We start from the raw sequence: 17,819 nt of genomic DNA on the forward strand, positions 1-17,819 counted from the left end.
CTGCTCGGGAGGCTGGAAACAAGCTCCTGATGATGGGGAAAAAACCCAATCCAGGATGGTGCCATGGGATTTCCCCAGGGTGCTCTTGTGCCCAGGAGCACCCATGGCCCAAGAGCCCAAAGGGAGGAGATTAAAAATGGATTTCGGTGACCAGCACTGATTACTTCAAGCTGGGGACAGCACTGAGTGGGACAGGATGGGACACCATGCTGACTCCATCCAGGACTGAGCCTGCAGCATCCCGTGCACAGTGAAGTTTACCAAGTGGGGCAGGCGACGGAGGGCAGAAGCCCTGGGAGCACTGAGGCTGCTGGGGACCAAGAGGTTTGTTCTGTGCTACCTCATCCTGATTTTCCTGGTAAATCTTAGGTGAGATTTATGGTCTGCGATGAACTGGGTGCTCATGAAGAAACCTTAAACCTGTGACTCTGTTAAAGTTCTGCTGAGAAGAATTAAGTTGTGCAGGCTCAGTGGCGCTCAGGTTAAGTTAATCATTATTTCCCCACCATTCTTGAATTTTGAGGCTGACTTGTCACTCCCACTCCATTTTTCCTGCCCTTATAAAAACCTGTTTCAGAAAGCATTAGTGCCTTACATCCAAACTTCAGTCTCAATCAAAGGTACACTTCCATACACATCTATTTCATTTCTCCTTTGCTGACCATGGCAAATAATCCTCCACACTTGCACACCATTCGGAGCAGGGGTTGCCGCTCATCCTTCTCCATGCACCAACGGGGACATCCCCCCAGCCCAAATCCCCAGCTTCCCTCCCTCAATTCATGGTGACACAGAAAAGCCAAGCTCTGCTGCAGGGTTTTAGGGGTGATTTACACCTGCCCTGCCTGTGCTGTCTCCTATGGTGCGGCATGGCATGGCCCCAACAAGCCCTCCCCACTCCAGAACTCCATGGCCTCTTCCACCTCTGCCCATTTAGGATACCTGGGAATGGATGGACACCCCAACTCTGAGTGTCTCTTACTGCTTCTTGTAGCCCTCCAACTCCCAGCCCGGCCTAGGTGCCTCCAAGGAGCCCTGATCCACCATGAAACTGTCCATCCCTGAGGCACTGATCCTTGGGCCACCTTTTATCCAGGCTAAGGATGGACCCTGGCAGCCTAGGACATATTGCATGAGGTGGCAGATTGGCCATGACAGAGGAGAGGACCCTCAGGGGTGAGAGCTCCGGGAGGGCTCTGCCAGCCCCTGTCCTGCACCGTAGCACTGCCACTGCTTTTGCCCCAGTGCGCCATCACCCACCCCTTGCTGTGGTCGCGGGGACAGGAAATGCTCACCTTGGTGTGAAACTCCATCTTGGTTCTCAGCAGTTTGAGGTAGATGCTGCAGAGCTGTCCGTAGCCCTCGCTCAAGTGGCCCTGGGGACACCAAAAAGCTGTGGAGACCTGGGGCAGGCTGTGGAAAAGCCCTCTCCCCTTGCAGCATGAGTCACCCCTCCCTTATCTCCCCCAAAACCACAGCCAAAACCTTCCTTGCTGACGCACAGGCTGCAGGCTGGCTTGCAGCAAATGTGCCAAAAGGATTTGGTCAAGACCTTCTCATCACCTTCTCTACAGATTTCAATGCTGCGTTTGACCACCAGAGCTGAGTTTTACTGGGTTTTGCTATAAAATAGGAAGGAGGCATTTGATTTTGATGGGATATCAAACACAACCAGCAAACCCAGCCCAGGGAGGTCCTGGTCGTCACGGCTCAGGCACGGCTGACCATCTGCTCAGCCCTCAGAGCCTGGCTCGTCCTGGGCAAGATCACTGTCCAAGCCAGCACCCCCCTGGCCCAGCCGGGGCACCGGGTGCCGCCAAGGGACCCCCAGGGTGTCCCCACCACAACGGCTGGTGGGATCAGCTGCTTACCCACATCCTGCTCATGTCGCTCAGCTCGTTCTTGTATCTCACCGAGTCTTTCAGCACCTGGAGGAAGAACGATGAACATAAGCAGGCACCATGGGCAGCAGGCAGAGCACCACCAAGGTGGTGCCAAACTTGGCGCTGGCAACTGGGGTCAGGAATGGGAGGCCTTGACGTGTTCCCAACCCTGCAGCTTGCTGGTGGTGTCACTACTGCCAGTCCCAGTGTGCCTCAGTTTCCCCATCCACACATGGGGCAGGAGGCTCCTTGCTGATGGCTCCTGCACTGATGTTGATGCCCTGTGGTTTCCTCCGGCGCTGGGGGCTGCAGCGCAGGGGGGCTGTGGGCAGAGCAGTGCTGGGAAGGCTCTGGCAGAGCGAGCAGGGAGGGGTCCCTGCGCCCATCACCACCCAGGAGGGCACTAACCCGCCAGCATCTCCCACCGCCCCAAGCTGCCCCACTGTGGAAAGGAATTGGGCCCGGGGCGGCTGCTGAGCCGAGCTGGTGGCACTCACGTTTGAGTGTCCGTCCCGGAGGAGTTTGTGGAAGACGTGGCAGAACTTCCAGCAAAGCACGGCGTTGCCCGACAGCGGCAGCCGGTTCACCACCGACCAGAAGGTCTGCGCCCCCTTCTCGTGGTGTGTGCCCAGGATGCATGGTGGCGGCCGGTCAAGGAAACACTCTTCTCCATCTTGGCGGTGATGGAGAGTGGCCACCCCGAAGCAGCTGGTACCCACAGAGCCGAGAGGAGCCAGGCCACCGCGGGGAGCTGATAAACTGCCAAGCCTGGGTACACACTGTCCTTAAGGGTGGCATACATTGTCCCCTACATCCTCCGATCCAGCCCTATATCACCGATCCAGGAGCACTGTGGCATGCTCAGGGCTGGGGCTGTGCCTCCCCCGAGCCTTCCCGGCTGCCCTGCCGGGATGCTGGAGATCCGCTTTCAGTGGCAGCATGCTCACAAGCACCTTTGGGGATTAAGCATCCTCACCCCAGGCAGATAACCTGCTGTGGGCATCTGTTCCTCCTGCCCTCCTATGGGATGGTGGAGCCAGGAGCACAAGGCTGGGCATCCACTGATGAGCAAATGCCGCTCCAGCTTGAGCAGGGACCCTGTGATGTGCTGAAAAAACCCCAACCATCATTGAGAGCCCCCCAGGGTCCCATCCAGCTGCCCCCAGCACCCCAGCAGCCAGCTTGCCGTGCTGGCCCAGCGGTGCCAGCACCTCTTCCCATGCGCTGCCTCGCCGCTGCCCCTTTTCTGGGCAGCCCCGGCCCCGCTCCCACGCTCGCTTGTCCCACTGCCAACTTTGGGAAGGATATTTCTGGCGTGTTTCTCCTTGACAGCCACTTCCTGCGCATTAATAGCCTTATTGATGCTGACAGTCTGCAAAAGAGAAGCGGTGGAAGGGGATGAGATGGGAAGGGTTTGGGCTCCCCTCTTCGTCCCCCCTCACCCGCTGGGACCCCCTGACTCTGCCGGCACCTGTGGGTGGCTGGGTCCCATCCAGGTCCCCAGCCCCTGCTCGTGCCAGCTGGATGCTGCCCGTTGCCGGATGCCTTTCTGGGATGTGGTTGGCATCCGCCAAGTTCAGCTGCTGCCAGGACTCATTTACTCAGCATAATAACGCCGCAATTAAAGCAGTGACCACAAAGGACCCTCTCCTGCCCTCAGAGCCGTGGGATGGGCAGTGGGAAGGCAAATCCCTCTGGATCATGGGCAGCAGCCGGTGGGTTCTGCTCCGCTTTCAGGGGGAACTGAGTGGAGAGGGCATTTTGGGGGGCACAGGGAATCCGGTAGCAGGACAGCGAGAGCACTGTGTGCTGCGGAGGACAGAGTAGAGCTCTGGCAGTGAAGGACGTGGCCCCAGCCATGGCGGGGCAGGAGATGGACCTGCTGCTCACAGTGCAGGCAGCTGCCCTGGCTGGCACCCGCTGCCGCCCCACTGCCACTAGGCACAACAGCCATGGCACCACCACTCCCCACCGCCCACAGCTCGCCACAACCCTCCCGAGGGGCTGGCAGCCTCTCCCTGGCACAACCCTGCCCACAAGCTGCCCTTTTGCTCCCAGCCAGGACAGGCAAGACTCGTGAAGCAGATACTGGGGACCGGAGGAAGCCCACACTGAGGAGCCTGGGCAGAGCCAGTGCGCCATTCAGCCTCCCGAGAGGCAGCGGCAGCCCCTGGAAGTGTTTGCCGGGCCGGATTTTTAACCCTACACCATTCCTGCCCCCTGGGGAGCTGTGCCGGCAGTGGGAAGATACTGTGGCTGCTCCTACTTGGCCACGGTTTGTGGGGAGCAGGGTGATGCCGGCACAGGGCCGCTCTCTCCCCAAGCTCCTGCATCACTCCTGGCAGCCTGGCACCTGCTCCACAAGGATCCCACTGCTGAGGGAAGAAACCGTCTGGCTCAGTACTGCTGGAAGTAGCTAATTACTGATATAAACCAATTAAACCAGTGGGATTAATCCCAGCGCCTTCCTCACTGCAAACCTTCTTGCCCCACTGCTTGCTCACCCTCTCCGAGGCTGCCCCGTTATGGCTTCAGTGTGGCCGACCCCGATGATTCTGTGCTGAGCGGGGCTGGGGGGCCACAGGCACCAGCCACGGGCACCCCACGTATGCCTGGGCATGGCCACGGGCACCCCAGCGTTGAGCCCAACCCATGTCCCCAGAATGTCCCTCTGCCACCAAAGCATCAGCCAGCTGGAGAGGGGACAACGTGCTGAAGGGCTGAGACAGCTTCTGATCTCACCCTCTGCTGCCAACAGCACCCCCACCCCCTTGACTGAAACATGGGGTGTCCCAGTATGAACCAGTTCTGCTGCAGGGACGCTGCTGTGCTGGCTGCTCTCGAGCAGGGCCGGTCCATGTGGCCCCGTGGCATTTGCAGCCCCGTCCCTTCGGTGCTGGCTCTGCTGGGGACTACGGTAGGTTTCCAGCCGTGCCGAGCTGCTCACCACGCTCACCACCAGGTCCCTGCGTACTGGTGACCATGGAGGTAACCAGTAAGGACCATGGACGTCATAAGTAAGATGCAAGAAGCTCATTTCAGGGTAGCATGGGATGCAGATCACCAGTTGCGAGGCATGAGCATCCCAGTCCAGTGGTGGGCTGGACACGGACCAGTACCTGCAACATAGCATGGTTTTAAGAAGAGCTGAAAGAAACACTGGCGGTGGAGAAACCTGACCCCATCAGATGTCCCTTCTCGAGGGCATGAATAGAGACAAGCAGGTTCCCAACACAGGAGGACCAAGGGTGGGAGCCACCTCTGCAGCTCTGCCCAGCCCTGTGGCCATGGCTCCCTTATGAAACCATAAAATAAAATTCAGCGTTTTCCTCTCTAAAAATCCCAACAAAATCCTCAGGAAGGTGCCTCTTGGCCAGCGGCGGCAGCCTGGAGATTGATGCTCACGCCCCAGCAGCCACTGGTGACATGTGCCATGGATCCAGCTCCAAGTGCAGCTTGTCCACTTCCAAAATCCCAGTCTGCAGCCACAGACAGGCAGGACGGTCACAGCGAGCCACCCAGCAAGGCGAGGAGCACAAGGATCGGTGTTTAAACACATCCTGCCTTGAAATGGGAGTCCTGGACAACAAGCAACGAGCCAAGTGCAAAGCTGAAGCTGGCGAGTGGAAGCTCAGAGCTGGAGGCAGGATGGGGCCACCATTCTCCCGAAGCTGGTGGCTTCACCGTGGCACATGTCCGCTCCCGCTGTCCTTGAAAGACCAGACAGGGGTGGTATCCGGAGGGAAGCAGTGCCAGGGACTGCCACATCCCTGGGAAAGCTGGAAATGAAGCTCCCAGTTTAAGTGCTGTTTCCTGCTGGCCTTTCCTGGTAAAGCAAGGACATGTTTTTCCAACCAAAGAGGCCCCCAGTGATCCCCCAGAGTGGGGAGACACAGTGGGAGGGTGATGGGTGGTGGCCTCCAGGACCCTCCATCCCCAAGCCCCCAGCTCCATTTGAAGCACAGGTGATGTCCATGTGGATGGCAAAAAGGTTTTCCAAGGAAAAGCCAGATCCCACGTTTCTGTCCTTGCGGGTGCCATGGGAACACCTCTCCCTCCCCTGCTGCATCCCCGGAGAGGGCAGGGCACAGTCTCCCCCTGCCCGGAGCCGGTCGGGTCAGGCACTGGGGTTCGGGAGATGCCCAAACCAGCGCTCCACCGGCCGGTGGCCCCGGCAGCACCCGCACAAGCAAACTGGAGGAGAGCAGGGCAGCAGCGAGGGATCAAGGCTGCAAGTGTCACCTCCAAGGGACAAGTGGGGTCGGGGAGGGGGACAGCAGCATAGGCTCCTGCCCATGAGTTTTGGCTGCGAAATTTGGGGCTCCCTTGAAAGAAAGCTCAAATTTCTTTGCCACAGAGAGGGCCTTTCACCCCAACCTTTCACAGGCGCTGCCTCCCAACTCTATCCAGCTGATGGGATTTTAATTTTAATTTAATTATGAGCTCGTACACCACAAGGGCTGTTTCTAACGTGCCAGCCCACGAGCGCATCCTTGGCAGCACCACTGGCCCAGCTCCGGTTTCTTGCCGATGGAGGGATGCTGGCCCCCAGCCCCCGCACCCAGGTGGGTGCCCAAAGGGCTCCTCTCCTGCTGCCCCCCCCAGGTGCTGGGAGCCGGGCAGGGGACCTCGGTGGGTGCAGGGAGCCTCCGTAGAGCAGCCAGGCCCTTCCTCCAGCCCCACAGCCCTGACACCTCTGCTGGGAAAGGAAACCCTGGGGTTTCCTCTTGTGCAACGCTGCCGGCAGCGGGGCTGGGAGGGAAGCGAGAGAAGAGGTCGGGAGGACCCTCTCTGACAAGGAGAGCTGCAAGGGGGTTACACCACCATGTCGGCTTCCCCCCGGCAGGGCCATGGGGCTGGGGTTGGGGGCAGAACTCAGTGGGGCAGCAGCGGGGCAGCGCTGGCCATGAGTGCTCGGCCCAGGCTGGGCAAGCAGCACCGGGAACACTGCGGGCACCGGGAACGCTGAGAGCATCGTTAGCGTTTCAAGCGTCTCTCAAGCGGGACGAGGACACCCCACTGCCATGAGCAGAGAAAGGCTCAGACCATTCAGAGCAGGAGCAGAGTCAGGTAATGCAGACCAGGGACTATCCAACTGAGTATCTCTGCCCCGGAGCAGTGGGACCTGCCCGAGCGGTGGCTTCTTCTCCTGTAGCTGGATAAGCCACCACATCCCTGTCCCAGGGGGATTTCACGCTGTTCCTGTGGGACTCTGGGAATCCTGCTGGCAAGAAGCAAGCTGAACCACATCCTGCAGGACCCCCCCCAGGGACTCTCACGGGGAGATGCAACACCAGAATGGAGCTGCCAACAGCTCCACACCAGGGTGAACCCCACAGCCGTGGCTCACACCAACTTAAACACCTCCCTGGGCGTGTGAACGTGCTCCAAACTGCATGGACAGAGGCGGGACAGAGTGACAGAGGCTTTCTGAGCACCCAGAAACACTCCTCTCTTGCACATGTAAACGTGCACCCCCTCACCCCCCCCACCAGATCTCCCCAAATTACGCTCTCAGGCTCCTCTGAATCGCAAATCTCCCGTCTGGCAGTGAAAAGCCCGGCTCCCCTCAGGACCTGCACGGCACCTTCCCGCTTATTTCCAAAAGGAAATGAGTGTTGATTAAAGAATCCAGAGCCATTGCAAATTATTTGGAGAAACTGAGTAAGTCACAGTGCAAATCCTCTTAGTAATGCTCCCTCATTTCTCCTTAATTCCTTTCTATAAATGGAGAGCTGGGATGAACCATACCTCCGGAAAACCGCTCGCAACTGAGCCCTGCAGACACAGGGGCTCCGGGGAAAGCAAGCAGCAGGGAGACCTGACTTTAAGCCTGGAAAAAAATATCTGTGAGCTTAATTAAAACACAAATCCCAGCGTAGCAAGTCTTCGCTCCGGCCTGGAGGTGTGCAGGACACAGGGGTGTGGGTGAGCTTTTCAGAGGGCAGAGGTCTCTCTTTAAACATCGCTCACCAACAGCAGCTAAAAGCAAACCACAACCTCGCCAGGGCTCAGAAAAAGGTTTTTCTCCGGCAAAATGCCGAAGTGAAGCCAGCTGGATCACGCCTGTTTGGCTGCATCTGCTGCTCCATGAGTTTAGAAAGTGCTCCTCGCCCACCAAGCTACACACACAGACAAAGCACCTGCACCAGAGCCCTGCGAGCACCTGAAGGCGCTGCTGCCCTTCTCACCTCCTGCTCCCACCAGATGAGAAATAATCCCCAAAATGACACAGATCTCACATCTCCCTTTGCTTGGGCCATAAAAACAATCACATTTCCCCCACACTAACATTGGCCTCCAACGTTAAAAACTTTGAAATCTCACTGCATCCACCAGGGTTTGGTCCCAGTCATGGTGGCTTGAGAGGTACCTCTCTAGGAGATGCTGATGACACCAGTTCGGATGACAGCAGGAGAAGGAGGACCAAGGTGTACCAGAGACAGCGCTGAATGCCAAGGGACACCAGCATGGGGGGATGTCTGGGGACACCTTGCCCCACATCCTGCCCTGCTGGACCCCCATCACCCTATGGCATATGGGACATCCCAAACTGGAGTCACCAGGAAGAGAGCCACAGAATCTGTGAGCAATGTTGGAAGCCAACACCATCGCCACCAGGCTCTTCTTGGCAGACACCTGCCCTGGGATTGGTGTCTCCGGGTCTGCTCGCCTGAGGTTGATGACTTCAGGGAGGATGATGACTTCAGACTGACATCGTGCTTGGTCTAACCACCGTCAGTGCTCTCTGGTGCATGGTGAAGTTTGATGTGAGCGTTATGGAGAAGCTCTTCCAGCACACATGGTGCTTCCAAGGGAGAAACCACCTGGGCCAGGCCAGGGAGGGGTGATGTGATGTTCAGAGGTCTCCACCCCACAAGGAGACACAAAAGGATGGCAGCTGCCATCCAACTCCCACCAAGGCCTTTGCCTCGTGAGCTGCAGTACCATTACCATGGTAGAAAAATGAAAATAAGTTGAAGGATACACGTTTAGAGTGTACCTGAACAGAGCACCCCACTAGCTCCCAGCTCCTCCTGAGGGCAGCAGGATGGCATCAAAGCAGAGGTTGAGATCCACAGGATGATGGGCCCTTGAGCTGCATGCGCATGGACTTAACCCACTGTTCCTCCTGGCCTTTCATCACAAGAGCTGGAGCAGGATGAGACAGTGCCAACACCATCCCTCCTCCAACTTTGAAGCAGGCAAAGAATGAAGACAATCAGCCAACTGACTTCTGGTGGGTAACAAGGAGTCCAGTGAGACAAGGACTCGGGCTGGTCACCAGCAGCTGGAAGGGTTTGGTTCCACCAGTGCCAGAGATGAGAGGCTGCTACATTGAACACATCACACGCATCAGGGGACCAGTACCCAAAGTGTTGGGCCACTGGATCTCTCCAGTGCCATAAACGATTGATACAGATTAACTACTTGGACATGTATTTTTTAAATCCAGTCTAAGGAATCTGGACTTCTCCAATACACAGATACACCTTTTGGAAAAAAAAGGGCAGCAAGAAAACTGATTTTGGGGAGAACGGGGCAAAAAGAGAGGCTACAGAAGAAGCCAAACCTCACCAATGACCACTGGGGAAGCTGACAACACAGAAGTCGGATCCCTTTGAAGCCTCCAGCTGAAACAACAGTCATAAGAGCAGTCAACTGAGGCTGCAGAAGAGCTTGGGGAATGCTTTGGCCACCTCCAGCACCATGAAGGGCCAGCACGGGCCCCAGCTCCTGCTGCCGGACACTTCTGACCTGCTGCAACCAGGGACCCCCTGCAGTGGCAGCCCCTGGCACAGGTGGCTGGAGCCGAGGAGAGGCAGAAAACCAGGAGGCTCCCCAGGACCCCTGCACCCCTCCACGCCTGCTCCCTACAAAAAACACTTGTTACTATTCTATTTTAATAATTGCTACGGGCACTCCATCACTCCCGCCCCACATTGCCCAGCTGGATCGGCCACAGCCGGAGCCTTTCCTGCAGGCTGTCCCGTTAGCCAGGCTTTTAATTTTAAGTGGGGATTTTATGTGAAGATAATCTCTTTCAGCAGCGGTGATTCCTGTCTGGGGGGGGGGGCAGGATGGCTGTGTTTTCCAGGGTCAGTGGCTCAGGAAAGTCCTGATAACGTTCCAAATGGTCCCGACTGCAGTCTTCTGCTTCCCAGCAAATACAAATATTCGGGCATTTTTTGGAACAGGAGGAAATAAAGGAGCGAGGCTGGAGGATGTGGGGAGCAGACCCCAGGAGCTCATCTCCAGACACGCATTCGGGTGACCAACCGCCATCCCAGGACCAAAGTGTCACCCCGGCAGGGTATCGCACTAGCGGGATGCTCCCGAATTTTGTGGAGCAGGGATGCCCCGGGGATGCGGAGCCAAGGTAGCTTTGGTGGAAATCCTTCCATGCAACGCCTCCTGCCGAGAGGCAGCTCCCACCAGCAGGTCAGGGGGCCCCTCACCCCTTTTCCCTCCGGGATGTCTGGATCCTGCAATGGAGTTGAGGAGAGGCAGGACCCCACGGGCCCCACGCTGCACCCCTGGGACCTCCCCATCCCGAACCCGGCTCTGCCGGAGCACTGTGAGCAGCAAAATCCCTCTGCCCAGGTGAGCAGTGCAGGGGATGAACTGCAGGAACGGACCCTAAAAACTCCACTTTTCACCCCAAACTTGTTTCCATCCCTATTATCCAGGTGAGGGATTCGCCCACGTGCGGACACCGGCATGCGGGGACACGGGTGCTCGTGGCACCACCTGAGCCCAGCCCGGTGGGGAAAGCAAGTGAAACGGGGGGGGGGGGGGGGGAGCGAACCCCGGCCCCGGCTACAGCGGCACCGGGGGGGATCGGCGGTAACCGGGAGGATGAGTCCCCCGGTAACCGAAGGAGGGGGCTCCCGCCTCCCGCTGCCACCCCAAACCCAGCCCCCGCTCCCCCCGGATTTTACACCCGGGGACACCGATGGCTCCCAAACTGCCCCAAGAAGGAGTTTCGCTGGATGCAAACCCTTATTCCAGAGACGAACCTGGATGCCGAGGTGGGTGCCGGGGGGGAGGGGGGATGTCCTCGGGGGACGGGGGGGTGTCCCCGTGGTGGGGTGCGGGGATCCCCGCGGCCGCGCACTTACCACCTTGCCCAGCTCCATGGCGGAGGGCGGCCGGGGCGGGCTGCGGGCTCTGCTCAGCGCGGCGCGGCGGCGCCCATGGCGGCGGCCCCGCGGGGCGGCGGCGCTGGAAGGTTCTGCCGGGCGGCGGCGGCGGAGCGGGGCGGGGGGCGCGCTCCCGCGGACGGGCGCGCTCCCGCGGGGGGCGGCACAGCCGAGCGGGGGGTGCGGGGGGGGGCGCGGCACTCGCTGGAATAACAAAGGAGCCCCGCGGGGGCGCGCGTTGGGGCGGGGGGGGGGGGGGCAGGCCACCGCCCACGCCGAACCGCCCGCCCACCGGCAGGCCACCCCCCCGCCCCCCGTCCCGCTCGCCCCCTCCGGGGGGGGTCGGGGCAGCGGCGAGGCGGAGGCGGAGGGGGTGCCCGGTGGCAGGACGGGCGGTGGGATCCGCGCCCCCCCCCCCTCCCCGGTGCAACCTTCCCGAGCCCCTGCCCCACTGCCGGGCCCCCTGCCCCATCCCCTCTCCTACTGCCAGACCCTCCACCCCATCCACTGCTGCTCCATCGCCTGCCCCACTGCCTGCCCCCCTGCCCCGTCCCCTGCCCCATCTCTGTGCCTGGGGCGTCGGCTGCAACCCGGGGCTCTGGCCGAGGTCTGGCCGGTGACCTGCACAGGGTTCCCCTTGCACGGGAACCGGCTCAGCAGTCGCCATCTCGGTTCCAACAACAAAAGCAATTAAACTGGGGCGGTGAACGAGTCCCCCTCCCTCAGTCCGCCACCCTCGGGCAGGCTCGGCACCCCGACCGCCCGCGCTGCCCGCAGGGACTGCTGCCCCGCCGGGGAACAGGCAAACACCCAGGCAGGAGTTTGGGTTTTCCCAGCTCCTACCAGCGCTCAAGAAGCACTTTCGCATCTTCCAACGGAAGGCACAAAAGAAACCCAAACGATTCTTCTGTTTTTCCGTGATGCCCTAAAAGCAGCCCCAAAGCAGGGAGGAGGAAAAGCATCGCAGCTGCCCCTCGGCTGAAGGTGGAGGAGAAGCTTCACGGCCCTAAGAAAAAAATGCTGCTGCGGTGCTGGCCCTGGCCGAACGCGCTAATCCCCCGGGATTACTGTAGTCTAGTCACAGCTCAGGCACTTACTCCACGATGGTGACTTGGCCGCTCTTAATAAGATAACGGGATCCCGCACCCCTGGGGGACAGAGCACTGCCACCACCGTGCCCAGCCTGCACGCAGCTCCGCACCCACCCACCACCGCATCCCAGCCGGGGGGAGAGGACAGCTTTTAGGGCCAAGACCCAGGTTGTGTTTTCCTCCGGTGGCTGCGGTTCCTGGGGCAGATGGGCGGCCACACTGCTCGGCAGCACTGCAGGTACACGGCTCGTCGGGTTTTTGCTGGACCAAATGAATTTTGCTGGACCAGATGGTTTTAAGCAGCAGCTGAATTTCTCCAGTAGCAGAGCCTGGTCCCTGCTCTGAGCCCGTGGGTGGCAGCGCTCCAGGGACAGGTACCTGTCCCGATTGCAGGTATCTGCCCCTGTCGTGGCTCGGCAGCCCCTATCGCAACAGGCGTGACAGGAACAGGGGGCACGGCACCAACCCCGGCATCCCTGGGGACAGGGTGTCCAGACCCCAAAGCCGAGGGGACAAACCCAGAATCCAGCACCAGAAAGGGGCAACAGGGTTTGTGCCCTCCCCACACGGTAAGCGATTCCCAGCCGGGCTCCTGGCATGGAAAGTAGGAGTTCAGAATCTCACTGCACAACCCAGCCCCAGCCTGGTGTTCCCCCCGGCTTAATGGGATACTAGAATTAATTAATTCACCCTTAGCTGAGTTCAGCATTGCTCTAAACCTGATGCCACAACCACGCTGTCCTGGGATGTCCTGCGGATGTGGTCCATGCTTTCCAGAGCACCATCTCCGGAGGCTGCAGCCCTGCAATTAGTGCTTGGCCATCAGGTTTTAATGCCTCATTTGCATGAAGAGACCTTAAGGGAGGTATTGCAAAGAGTACAGGCACATTGGGAAACAAAGAGCATCCTCTGGAGCAAAACCCAGTCCCCCCAGCATGCATGGTAGGGATGTGACCTTTCCTACGATGCCACCTGCGTGGCAAATAGAGAGCTTGGGAAATAAAACACAGGGTCCATCCTGTAGCCGTATTTACTGGTGACACTCCGTAATACCTTCGAAACCTGTATGCAGCCATGCCAAGCTGCCCATCGCCCACCCACAGGTTTTGTGCTCCCAAAGTCCCTCCATAATCCCACAAATTAAGTCAGCTCGTCATCATTAACCTTATTTTTTCAAAAGCAAGCTTTCACACAAGTTCAGCCCCGACCCAAACAGCTCAGATGGTGCTAAAGCCAGGTGAGAAAGAAGATGGCTATTGCTGGTATCGCTGGTCTCCTGTGGACGCTGCAGAGCAGAGACATGTGAGTGTCGCTGCCCGGTTCCTCGTGGCTGAGCCACCCCGGGCTGGCAATGCCCAGATTTTGTGGGCCAGCATGAAACGCTTGGGGACGGGCAGAGAGCTCAGGTGCACCCAGCTTCACAGCAAGGGGAGGGGTCTCCAGCGAGAGGGCAAAAACAGGAGCCAGGGCAGCTCTAGAAGAAAACCTGAAAATTAATTGAAAGGCAATTTCGTGAGGGTCCCCAGAGCAAATTCACTAGGGACAAGCAAAGCTGCACCCCCCAAGCTGAAAGCACTGAGCGGGGATGGCTCAGGAGGGACCAGTGTGACCCACGGGGACAAATCCCACCATTTCGGGGGTGCATGGGATTGAAAGGAATTTCCTTGTTGCTTTACCAAGCCCAGAGGAGTTCCCTGCTGGGGTTCACCACATGGCTGTGGAGAAAGGTGGTGCCAGCACAGGAGAGAGAGCTGCTCCTGCCCCACATGGTGCCCCCTGGTTATTCCCAGGGGCTTCCGTAAAGGCACTGACCTGCTGCTCTGTGCAGCCACAGGAGTATCACGTCTGCTTTCAGACTGGTTTCCTTCAACTGCTGTAGATACGGATACATATATATATATATATAATATTTAACTTGCTCACACAAATCCATTGAAGGCTGCACAATAAGTGAACTTGCTCCGTGCTGCTGCAGCAGGAGTGGGGCGGGATCCATAGAGCATCCCAGGGGGGTGTGCAACCCCACATGCTTCATCCCAGGCTCCTGTATCCCTTTTCCAGCCATTTGGGATGAGCTTGCAGAGCACCAGCCTCTCCAGATGGAGATGCTGGATGCAGTCCAGTTGGGATGGAGGGAATTGCCTTGTGAATGAGGGGAGGTGGGATGCTGATGTGGGATGCTGCTGCAAAACCCCAGGGCATCAAAGGTGCTGCCTCTGCCAGCCCCTGCGGTGCGGAGGGTAGGAAGGGACTTTTCCCAGCAGAGAACAGGGAAGGCAAAGCACGGGCTTTCCTGGAGGACCAGAGGGGAGGTAGCCCTTGCTTCACCCTGTCCCCTGAGTGCCTTCATCATCCTCCCAGCTGCCCTGGGGAGGCAGAGAGCCCCCTCCTCTCCCCTGGCTGTATTTAACCTCCTCCAGTGCTCCCGCTCTGGGACCCTGTACACCACCCTGAAAACACCCTCCATCCTCCTGCAGCTCCATTACTCTCCTGTGAGCTGCCAGGATGGTATGTGTGGTCCAGACCATGATGGATGAAGAAGGAAGAGACGTTCAGCATCTTCCATGAGTCTGCTGGAGGCTCCGTGAGCAGCTTTTAAACTCTATTTCGACAACTGACTCCTGCCAAAATGAAGGGAATTAGGGCTAAAATATCTCAGCAAATGTGGCCTTTTGTCATTACAGCCAGCTTGATGAGGTTCGCTGGGTAATGATCTCGAAGGCATTTTCCTTTATTGGTTTTACATTCCCTACTTCTATTTGAGCAAATCTCTGTTAGAGCTGATGCTTGGGGCAGGATGGAGCGGAAAGCCCGGACCACTCTGCTCTGTGAAGCATTTATGTCTCTCTCAAAGGTCTCTTTGCCTCTTTTCCCCCCTGCTACTGTTCATTTTACCAGGTCTATAAATACTCCGAAGCCTTTTAAACCCTCTTCCCCTGCAGCCGCCTCCCTCCTGGATGACTAATAATATCTGTTGCTCCCTCTTGATCTCTCTCTATTTCCCAAGTCTTCCCCGAGGGAAGGAACCAAACAGGAGCCGTGCTCTCAAACCACCCCTTGGTTTCACAGTCTCTCAAATTCATTTTCCTTGGGGAACAGCATTTTTTTCCAGCTGGTCCAGTGTAGGAGCAGTTTAAACCCACCTCCCTGAGCAACTCTCTAGCTCACAATAAACCAGTCCTGCCCAATGGGTTAACCATGCAAGATGCTGCTGGAGCATCCTCCCGATACGGGATCCCCAGAATCCCAAAGCTTTCAGAGCCCTAGGTATAAAGCAGAATAGCATTCATTTGGAAAACCACCGAGCACTTAGAAACCTATTTATTTTCTATTTTGCGGGTTTCAGCTCTTTTCAGTGTCTCTCCCAATCTGGGGCACTCACTTGGGGGATGCGCCTTCGAGGACTCGTTAGGCTGGGTTTCACTTCTGGTCCATGGAGCTGGGTGAGCATTGCTCGCTGCGTGGAGTTTTGTTTTGTAGAAAAAGGGAGCAAATACTGGGCACTGGCTTGTATTTGCAATAGTGGGATTTAGAAGAAAAACCCACCTCGCCATCACCATTTGTGGCAGTGGCTTTTTTTCCCCCACTGAGCTGAGAGGTTATAGGACCATTAACCCGGAGCAGCTTTCCAGACTGATCCCCTGCGCTGCTCCACGTCCTGCTGAAACAGAGCCCAGACCTGCCCCGGGCATCCTTCCCACAGCCAGCATCACATCACGGGTTATTTGGGATACAGGGACGGAGCAGCCACATCGGCAGAAGCTGAGGGTGTCTCTGGACTCAGACACAGCCACACGGCCAAACCCCTCTGGGCTGATCCCACACCACTGCAATTTTCAGAAAGGAACCGCCGACCTTCAGCAAACCCTTACACTAACACTGGTGATGTGAAAAAATATCCCCCAAATCGTCACAGTCTTGGTGAACCAGGTGCTTTTCGTTACCAAATCTGCACTTGCACGGGAGGCAGATTTAAAGGGTCTTTGGGGGCCCCGATACTTCTGGAAATCCCCCTGGCCGACTAATGCCCAAATGCCTTTGCAAATCTTGATTTAGGCAAAATATCCGCTCCGGAGCGGTACTTAAAAAGCTCAAGGCCATTTTCAAATCCTTGTAATGCGGCAGTTTCCTGGGCATGTGAAAGCGAGAGGAAAAAGCAGATCAGTCTGAAGCGGGCACAGGTCCAGGGCTGGCGGCTACACCGAGGGCTTGTGCCGGCACGGAGCAGGCAGGGCAGGCAGGAGCCCAGAGCAGGCAGGAGCAGGGAGCAGGCAGGGCAGGCAGCAGGCAGGGAGCAGGCAGGGCGAACAAGGGGTTATTTCAGGGGGTGCCGTGGGCTGGACTGGCACAGGGGGTCGGGGAGCAGCGCTGCCTTTCCCATCACTCCAAGCAGAAGGTAAATGAAGGGCTCCCGGGGCGCAGAACCCTGGGGCACAGGGAGCCCGGCTCCATTATCCCTCCTGCCTTCACAGGAAGCTGCTTTGTTGTGTTGTCAATATACAGATTTTCTTAAAAAAAAAAAAAAAAAGAAAAAAAATGGAGTTCATGCCGTCATTATTGATCATTTGTTATTTTTAGCTCCTTGTTGAATCCATACCCATTGGTGTTACAGCAACTGCATGAGCCTCGTGTAGCATTGCTCAGACAGAGCGGGCAGCTGGGGCCAGTCCAAGGTTAGCAGGAGCTCTGCAAACCCAATGGGATTAACAACGCAAGAGGGAAAGAGAGACACAGAATAAGGAGCATCCTCCCCATGCGCTGTTTCACCCTCCTGCTGGTGTTACAATGAGCTAGGCAGATCCTCCCATCCAAACCTGGAGCAGGAGAAACTCCCATTCCTCACTTGGCGTGGAGGGCTAGGAAGCTGTAGAAAGGTTGACACCAAGCTGAAAGGGGCAGTCGACACACTGGAGGGAAGGGGTGGCATCCAGAGGGACCTGAACAGGCTGGAGGAGTGGGTCCATATGAACCTCATGAAGCTCAATCAGGCCAACTGCAAGGTCCTGCATGTAGGTGAGGACAACCCCCAGTACCAGTACAGACTGGGGGAGGGATGGATGAATGGATGGACAGAGGAGCACCCAGTGAAGAAGGACTGGGGCATACTGGTGGGTGTCAAACGGGACACAAGCTGGCAATGTATGCTTGCAGCCCAGAAAGCCAAGCATCTCCTGCGCTCCATCCCCAGCAGCGTGGCCAGCAGGACAACAGAGGGGATGCTCCCCCTCTGCTCCGCTCCTCACACCCCCTGGAGCACTGCCTCCAGCTCCAGCGTCCCCACCACAAGGCAGACACGGACCTGGTAGAGCCGCTCCACAGGAGGCCACCAACATGGTCCGAGGGCTGGGACACCTCTGCTGCGGACAAAGGCTGAGAGAGTTGGGGTTGTGCAGCCGGGAGAAGAGAGGGCTCCGGAGAGACCTTCCTGCGGCCGCTCAGTACTTAAAGGGGCTTATAGGAAAGAGGGAGAGAGACTTTTGACCAGGGCCTGCAGTGACAGGACAAGGGGCAGCGGTTTTAAACTGAACGAGGGTGGGCTTAGGTTGGACATAGGGAAGAAATGTTGTACCCTGAGGGTGGTGAGAGCCTGGCTCAGGTTGCCCAGAGAAGCTGTGGCTGCCCCATCCCTGGAGGGGTTCAAGGCCAGGCTGGACGGGGCTTGGAGCAACGTGGTCTGGTGGGAGGTGTCCCTGCCCAGGGCA

General features: G+C 57.9%; 1 protein-coding gene across 1 annotated transcript in view; it reads right to left on the bottom strand.

Annotated features, from left to right (window-relative positions):
• The window catches only part of HIP1 (huntingtin interacting protein 1), a 50,954-nt gene that overhangs the window by 14,880 nt on the left and 18,255 nt on the right, over positions 1 to 17,819 (bottom strand). Inside the window, 4 exon segments of the mRNA XM_074160489.1 lie at positions 1,296 to 1,376; positions 1,872 to 1,928; positions 2,381 to 2,523; positions 3,192 to 3,255. Coding sequence (XP_074016590.1) covers positions 1,296 to 1,376; positions 1,872 to 1,928; positions 2,381 to 2,523; positions 3,192 to 3,255 — 345 coding nt within the window.

The sequence above is a fragment of the Numenius arquata genome, chromosome 18, assembly GCF_964106895.1.
Source record: "Numenius arquata chromosome 18, bNumArq3.hap1.1, whole genome shotgun sequence".
Taxonomy (NCBI): domain Eukaryota; kingdom Metazoa; phylum Chordata; class Aves; order Charadriiformes; family Scolopacidae; genus Numenius; species Numenius arquata.